This window comes from Pituophis catenifer, unplaced genomic scaffold (genome assembly GCF_029215685.1).
Source record: "Pituophis catenifer annectens isolate HBS135680 unplaced genomic scaffold, rPitCat1.0.hap2 SCAF_2, whole genome shotgun sequence".
In the NCBI taxonomy this organism is placed as follows: domain Eukaryota; kingdom Metazoa; phylum Chordata; class Lepidosauria; order Squamata; family Colubridae; genus Pituophis; species Pituophis catenifer.
This window is the reverse complement of record NW_027256882.1, coordinates 65654531-65663155: the sequence shown is the minus strand read 5'-3', so window position 1 is coordinate 65663155 and position 8625 is coordinate 65654531. Positions and strand designations below refer to the sequence as shown.

The window sequence follows — 8625 nt, the reverse complement described above, 5'->3', positions numbered from 1 at the left end:
AGGGGAAGGATACTGTAAAATCCCCATTTCTTCACGATTAGCTGGGATTCTGGAGGCAGAGAATAGATGAGGGCGGGGCCAGTCGGAGGTGATATTTACCGGTTCTCCAAACTACTCAAAATTTCCACTACTGGTTCTCCAGAACTGGTCAGAACCTGCTGAATATCACCTCTGCAACCTATGTCCTCCCTTTATTTTTTTCCTAAAATGGACATCTCCCGTCATAACCTTTCCCGATGGAGATGGAAGGTGGTCAGTTTTTGTCTCATCCTGTAGTATCTACATAAATACACTGCATTGTAGAAATGGAAATCCTGTACAGTATACAGGGCTTTCTCGATCCAAATGGCTGAAGAGTTTTTGCATATTGTTATACACAAAATTTAACACATAACTCTGTACTCCTCAAATAGGATAAAGATTAGTCTTGCATTGCTAGAATCATTCAAGCATAAGTTCAAGATCAAACTTTAAAAGCCCAACATTTCATTACAGAGATCAGTTGTGTTTCCTGTTGATATTTGTGGTGAGCCTGTTATCACATCACACTTAATGAAATCAAACAAATTCAGTCAAATCTTACAGGTGATTGTAGCTGCACACAATTTCACATACTGATTAAAAGCTTCCATTTGTAGGATTACAAAATTCCATTTAGGAAGTGCCTGATATACTTTGAGCCCTTATACTAGGAGACCACTAGCAAGGCTATATTACTTCAATGGCCCCATTTTTGCTGGATAGGTAAACTTCAGTAAGCCTGGCTTGACTTCTGCAGCCAAACTTGGAAAATTTAATGTAATAGAAGGGCTTTTCAGCCACTCTTTCCCTCTAGTTTTTTTTTCTTGGAAGACAGGTGGGCAAAGTGAAGTGATTGGAGTTTGGTTTTCTTACAATCATATTCAACCCTATGCAATATTAAGGTCACTTACATTAACTGGTGTGAACAAGCCCTAGCTGTGTCTTCTGCCAGAATTCTTTCCCCTCTTCCAGAAGAAAACAATCTAGGTGCAGCTGTTGGTGCCATTTGGCACACTCATGTCATAACGTGATGTATCAGGACTTTTTTCCCCCTTCACTAAACTGTGGGTGCGGCCAGCGCATGAGACATCCGGCCCACGGGCCACAGGTTTGACAGCCCTAACCTAACAGCTCCCTACAATACACTGCCCAGAGGTGGGGATTTGAGAGCATAATAAACCAATTCTCAAAACCAGCCTCATACAGCCAATCAGGCTGAGTGAACTGCCCAATTAAAGCAGGAGAAAGCTCAAAATCCAGCAACTTGCCTTTGACAGCTGCTATAATGTTCAAAGTGCTAAAACAAATTTCAAAACAAGCCAGCTAAAGAGATGATCATAAGGCTGAGGAAGCTGTAAAATGGGAGGACTGGTATGAAGGCTGAGGAGATGGGAACAGCAGTAGTTCCCAGGCTAAAGAGGACGACTGCATAAATTTCAAAGCTGGCCAAGAATCTGTTAATAAAGAAAAACAGAAGGGCAAAACCTTTGGGAATATAGAAAAAATAATTTTGCATTGCAGATAGCTATCAACTGTTATGTGTGAAGCTTCAGTCTTGTCTGCAATAAACATCCTAATGTAATCTAAGTTGGGATGTGATGTGAGTCTTCTGTCAAGCCATGCTGAGAATGTTGGCTTAAGGTTAAACTGCTGGGAGCTTATTGAAATGCTGCTAAGCCTAGCAGTCAACCTGCACAGCTCCCTGCAATGCACATGTGACACCCCCCCATGTGCCCCACGCAGGTGTAACCCCCCCCACATGTGCCCTGCGCATGCGTGTAACCCCCGCACTCCCCCTGCCCCCCCGCACATGCACGTGTGACCCCCCCTCATGCACCCCTGCCAGCCCCTTTTGGCTTCCAGGTTGGTGCAGGAGGCCCTCCAGGCCCAAAATGAGGCGCAGGGGGGCCCCCACACCCCTTTTTGGGCCTGGAAAACCTCCTGCACCAACCTGGAAGCCAAAACAGGGCGTGAAGCCCCAAAATGCAATGTGAGAGGGCTCCCCCCGCCCCCTGTGCATGCACCGTGTCCCCCACACATACATGGCAAAGACCCGAAGACCAGCCGGCCAGCGGGAAACGTGTGCACATGCATGGTGAAGCTTGGCTGGGGTGACGGATGGCGTGCGCCTGTGGCATGCGGGCCATAGGTTCGCCGTCACGGTTATAGACGGATCCACCTCTATAGTTGAAGTTCTATAGTTTTTTCCTCTTTCCATTAGAAATTAGAGATGACTTTTGAAAAGTGGGGAGACAGAATGCAGAATTTTAATCACATTCTTGGCTGCTGGAAATTGCTCAAGCAAGCATCATCTTGACAAATTAATTGACAAATTACTAGTAATAATTTGTTCTATGAACATTCCAATAATCTCTTGGAAGGTCCGACCTCATCGGCTGCCTTTCATCTTCCCTCAAGCCTGTTTGCCACCAATTGTAGTCATTCAGCATGCAGACTGACAAATTTGTCTCCTTGATATTTAATCTTGGTCCATATTTTCACTTAAATCCTTTTTACTTTCATAATGGGGGTCTCCTAAATCTTTTCTACTTTCAACTAAAGAAGTGATGTTATTCACAGAACTCAACCTGTTCGTGTTCTAGGGTTACCCAATAGTTGAACAGGCAAAGGAGGACGTGGATAATTGGAACATCAGAAAAGATTTTCTACCGTGGAATTCATACTAAAATCATCCATTCATTTTTTCCCGCCCCATAGATATTAAGATCAGAGGACAGATATTTTTTTAAAAAAATATATATATTACATTCAATTAAAATGCAATTAATGTAAAGACAAAAATCTGTAAAAAGCATTGAGAAATTGCGAGCCACAAGAGTTTGTGGGTGCGCACGCTTTGTTTCCAGACGACTCTGCCGCTGCCCTGTCCGGGGTCCTCTATTTAAATTTTATAAGGAACTCTCAATTGAACTGCAAGCGTGGCTCCCTCTCTACACTTTCTTACTTCCGTAGGCTACTTTCCTCGTCTACAATTTGCCCCTGCTGGCGGAAGTGACGTACGCAGGTCCTTGTTCTTTGCCAGCCGACGTCGCAGCTGTGATTGAGTTGAAATGAGGATTTTATCTAAACAGAATTCAATGAAATTCAATAGAATTTAAATAAAGGCGTCCGTTGATGACATTGACCGGCTAGGTGGCACAGCTTTCCCTTGGCACTTCATCCGTCTCGAAAGGCTCTCACCCGACCTTCTAGGACTTTCCCCCCACCTTCCCGAGGGTCCCATCAACCCTTGCGGCTTCCGGTTCCTCTCTCTCTTTCCTTCCGTGCCGCCAAGGTATCCTTACTGCGGCACTTAAGATAGTCGGTAAGTGGGGAATCCGTTGCCATCCTGGCCGTAGAGACATTGCGGCGAAGTTTTCTTCCTTCTCGGGGCTGCCCGGAGATGGTTTCCATCACCTCCCGCCGTTCTTTTCCGAGGCGGGGAGAAACGGCGGGTTTTCTCGCACGTTGTAACTGGGGGGCGGTTGCAGGCTTCGGTTTCTTCGGGTGGGGTGGATCTGCAGCAGGCGGACAAGCGCCAGAGCTGGCAGGCCCAGATCCTTCCTCGCTCAGAAGGCGATATATTGGATCTGCTGGTTTCAGAGGCGGCAGGAGAGTTTTGTGGCAGCCCCTGGTCTGCATGCGGGTTGGGAATTATGGAAGTCCAGGAAGTCCTCGACTTACTATTCGCTTAGTGACCGTTCTAAATTTAACAACGGCACTGAAAAAAAAGTGACTTATGACCGTTTTTCACACTTAACGACCGTTGGCAGCATCCCCACGGCCATAGGATCAGAATTCGGACCAGCTTGGAAACTGGTTCGTGTTTATGACGGTTGCAGTTCCCATGCGATCCGCTTTTGCGACCTTCTGACCAGCAAAATCAAAGGGGGGGGGAATCCAGATTCGCTTAACAACCGTGTTATTAACTTAGCAAATGTAGTGATTCCCTTAGCAGCGGCGGCAAGAAAATTGGCAAAATGGGGCAAAACTCAAATTAACAAGCGTTTCACTTGCAACATAAATTTTGGGCTCAGTTGTGATCGTAATTCGAGGACTACCTGTACTGTAATGAAGACCATTGTTTTGTACTTGACATAAATCAGTTGATAGTTATCCCAGCGCATTGATCCCTTCATTTAGCCAATTGTGGGTGTTGTGGGAATGATACATACACCTGCTCTTTCACCTGATAAAACTTCATTGATGATGAAGCCTGTTGGATACTTTTATTAAATTACCAAGACCCAGTTGTTTCATAGCAGTAGCAATCATTTTATGCATAGCCTTAGCTTATAAAAGCCATTTGGTCCTTTCTATGAAATACAAACTTTATAGGGCTTGTTCCTTTTATATATGCATGCACTATATATAAATTATATATTTTCACATACCAGCCTTTCAGTTAGCAATGAAAGAAGGTAGATTTTGCTAATCTTCCCAGTGTCTGCATTCTTGCCATGATTTGAAAATGAACTATAGGGATATTATGTTTTGTACAATTGAAAACTTCACAATTCCCAAGGGCAAGTCTCTTTTTTCACATGAAAATTTAAAATTGTAAGACAATTGGAAGAATAGTGGCCGGGCACAGAAAAGCAACTATTACCTTGCTCATCCATCATCCTGCGATGTATTTTTAGAATGGTATATATAGATTACCTTGCAGTCTTATTCAATATTTACAAATTTTAAAAATCTAAATAACAATTGGGAATAGTTAATCTTATTTCCGACAAAGCTTCCACTTTCCATGAGTCTATTTGTAATAGATGACCCATAGGTTTTGCTGTTAGTTGCTTTAATTAATATAGAATTTGTATCATTTTTAAGAATGAAGTATACTAAAGAAATATTGGAAAACGAGAGATCAGAAACTCACATTTTAAACCAATAACCTCCCAGGATCGCATCTGGAGAGTTTTTGTACTCTTCCAGCTTTGGACAACGGAGGGATATAAGTTGCAGAAAACACCCATTCTGTTTCTGGCTCTGAAACGTGCAAGCAAACGGAAGATATTCTGCAACAAGTTTATACGTTATTTACAACCTACAGGCCATAATTCCATACATATGTTTTTTTTTTTTGTAGTTACAATGCCAGCTCTGAGGCCTCTCATCAAACCTAATATTGTCAAAAAGAGGACCAAGAAGTTCATCCGTCATCAGTCTGATCGCTATGTCAAAATCAAGGTAGATATTCTTTTTGTGAATGTTAAATCCTAAGTTAACGTTAAAATACTATGGTTGGTGGTTTATTGTGGGTCTTCAAGAACTTTAAAATGACTGTCTCTGAAAACGTTGAAGTTCTTCTAATTGCTTTTGAATTCTTGTAGCGTAACTGGCGCAAGCCAAGAGGTATCGACAACAGAGTTCGCAGAAGATTTAAGGGTCAGATCTTGATGCCCAACATTGGCTACGGGAGCAATAAGAAAACAAAACACATGCTGCCCTCGGGATTCCGGAAATTTCTTGTTCATAATGTCAAAGAGCTAGAGGTGCTAATGATGAGCAACAAGTAAGTTGGAAAAAGTGTTTTGTAATTATTATTTAGGATCTGCCATATTGCGTTGCTATATGTAAAAATTAAGTCGTTCTGAAATGAAGATAGAATCCATTAAACTGGTCTTTTTGGTTTAGGCATCTTTTCTGGGTATCTTTTTTGTTATTCTCTTCCTGAGAATGTCTTGTTCTGCCTGCCTAAGACGAGTTCTGTTACTTCATTGCCTTTACAAAATTTTTTAGTGTTGCTGAAAGATTATAATGTAAAAATAGATGGCTGATAAAATGAAAACAATTTTTACATTGCCATTATTGATGGAAAGTATTTAAAGATTGGAAAAAATAGTAATAAGAACTAGAAATCCTGGACTGTGACTGCATTTTACTCTCACTTTTTTTCTTCAGCTCCCATCGCTGTATAATATATACCACATCATCTTGAACATTAATCCCAGGGCAGTGGGGACATATTTATCCCAAACAGATCCAATAAGGCATAACATAGGATTGACTCCGGCAGTCAGTTGTGTTGTGGGCATCAGGTAGTTCTTGACTTAACAACCACAATTGATACCCAAAATTGTTGCTAAGCAACACAGTTAAGTGAATTTTGTCTATTTTATGACATTTCTTGCCACAGTTGTTAAATGAATCACTGCAGTTGTTAAATTAGTAACACGGTTATTTAAATAAATCTGGCTTCTCCATTGATTATGTTTGACAGAAGGTCGCAAATCCTGATCACACGATCCTGGGACACTGCATCCATCATGAGTCAATTGCCAAGTGTCTTGATTTTTGCTCACTTAACCTTGAGGATACTGCAGCAGTCATAAGTGAAAAATAGTCATAAGTCACTTTTTTCAGTGCTGTTGTAAACTTCAAACGGTCATGAACTGTTGTAAATTGAGGACTATATTGAATCCAGGCTTTTGACTTTAATGCTCCAAGTAAAACTATGAAGAAAAAAGAGTAAAAAGGGAGCCTTCCCAGAGTTTGCAGCCAAGCCTGGAGAACATAAAGCTATAGTACCAAAACTGTACCCACTGCTGCCTTCCTTCCTAACAGAGGCAGGAGAATAATTAGAGCCAGTTTGGTCTAGTGCAGGGCTCGGCAACTTGAAACACTCAAAGAGCCACAAAGGTTCCCCCATCATAGTCTCCTCCTAGCGTGGCATCCTTTTTCCTCTGCTGACTGGAAGTCTGGTTCCCCCACCATAGAGTCTCCTCCTAGCATGGCGTCCTTTTTCCTTTACCTGTCCTAACCAAAAACCCTATCAATTGTGGAGCCGACCAGCAACGGAGCCACAGCAAAAGGAAGAAAGAGCCACATGCGGCTCTAGAGTTGTGGGTTGCTGACCCCTGGTCTAGTGAATTAAGGCACCCTGCTAGAAAGCCAGAGATAGTCATGAAAGCTTTGGATCAATCACTTACTCTCCCCAACTCATTTCATAGGAAGGTGGTTGTGGGGAGGAAGGTATGTTGCATATCTAGATTAGTTGTATTTTCTGTTCAGAGTAGATGTTTTTTCACTGTCTGGAATTTAATAAAAATCATTTTGAGGAAAATTTCTTAGAAACATTCAATACATTAACAAAGAACTTGTAACATTCTTCTGTGATTGCTTTTAGGTCATTTTGCGCAGAAATTGCTCATAACGTTTCATCCAAGAACCGGAAGATAATTGTGGAGAGAGCAGCTCAGCTTGCTATCAAAGTTACCAATCCAAATGCCAGACTGCGCAGTGAAGAAAATGAATAGTTTGTCTTGAACAACTATATTTAATAAAGTATAAAATTTGGAAAATGTGTGTTCTTGGCATGAATTGAATTAGGTGGTGCACCCATGAAAGAAATCCTAATTTCTGAAATGAGGCAGCTCTAAAATTAGTGAGATTGCTAATAAATATTTGCACAAATATAATTTGTTCTAGTGCAAAAGAATATATTGTCAAGCATGCAGTTGGAAATCAGTGATTGTCAGATGAACCTCAGCAGAAAACCCTCCCAGACTAACAACCTACATTTTTCATTGAACAAGTTCCAAAAGATTGTGGGGAATGCTGTACATAATATGTCTTGCTTTCCAGATATAATGACATACTACGTTTGATTAGCAAGCTAATTCAGTATGGGCTGAATTTAATTACAATTAAATGGATATACCACATAGCTGGCTTGAAGCAATGCAATGTAGAATTATTGAGAGGAGTACCATAGGAGTTCAGATCGGGGTCCTGTTCAACATTGTATTTATATGGATAAAGATTTGAAAGAAATTTTGATTCAATTTGCAAGTGAGACAAATGGGAGTGTAGCTGAAACCCTAGAAGGCAGAAATATAATTTAGTAAGTTCCTTATACTTTAGATCAGGGTTGTCAAACTCAATTTCATTGTGTTTGGCTTGGGGGGGGGGGGGGGGGGGAGCTGGCCAGCTCAATGTCACTTGCTCCATTTTTAGCTGCGACAGCCTCCTGCAACCCTCTGCCAGCAAAAACGGAGCCCGAGGCGCCTGCATGCGGCCCTCCCGGGCTCTGTTTTCACTGGTAGAGGCACTTGGCTGGTCCGCTGATTTCAGGGTGGCCCCATGGGTTAGATGTAAGCACCAGCCAGTAGGCCTTGAGCTTGACAATCCTGCTTTAGATAATTGTCCAGAGAAATTTTAGTAAATAAATAAAATGAGAATACATAATGAAAAATCCTTAATTTGGGGAAGAAAGATGAAATGCATATACAGTGTAGCATAGGGGTTAGCTGGCTTGACAATAGTACTTGTGAAGATGGAGCTGTACTTCAAACCCAATTACTTAAATGTCAACTGATTAAGATTCTGTCTTCTCAAAATGGCTTCACAATTTTGTTTCATTAACATTTAAGTGTGCTTAAAATCACAGATTTTAAGAGGGACATGGTGCCTCAGTGGTTAAGACACTGAGCTTGTCAATTGAAAGGTTGGCAGTTCAGTGGTTTGAATCCCTAGTGCTGCATAACGGGGTGAGCTCCCGTTACTTGTTCCAGCTTTTGCCAACCTAGCAGTTCGAAAGCACGTAAAAAAATGCAAGTAAAAAAATGGGGACCACCTTTGGTGGGAAGGTAACAGCAT

At 41.7% G+C, this 8625-nt stretch overlaps 1 protein-coding gene across 1 annotated transcript; it reads left to right on the top strand.

The window, feature by feature from the left end:
• The first annotated feature begins 3241 nt into the window (after nt 1-3241).
• Nucleotides 3242-7328, top strand: RPL32 (ribosomal protein L32). Its single transcript, XM_070933592.1, has 4 exons — nt 3242-3346; nt 5114-5214; nt 5358-5539; nt 7154-7328. The coding sequence occupies exons 2-4, from the start codon at nt 5119-5121 to the stop codon at nt 7281-7283; spliced, it is 408 nt and encodes a 135-aa protein (XP_070789693.1). The 5' UTR covers nt 3242-3346; nt 5114-5118; the 3' UTR covers nt 7284-7328.
• The last annotated feature ends 1297 nt before the right edge of the window (nt 7329-8625 follow it).

Coding starts and splice junctions, on each gene's coding strand:
- RPL32 (XM_070933592.1), top strand. CDS start 5,119: ATGCCAGCTCTGAGGCCTCTCATCAAACCTAATATTGTCAAAAAGAGG. Junction 5,215..5,357: donor ATCGCTATGTCAAAATCAAG/GTAGATATTCTT, acceptor GAATTCTTGTAG/CGTAACTGGCGCAAGCCAAG. Junction 5,540..7,153: donor GTGCTAATGATGAGCAACAA/GTAAGTTGGAAA, acceptor GATTGCTTTTAG/GTCATTTTGCGCAGAAATTG.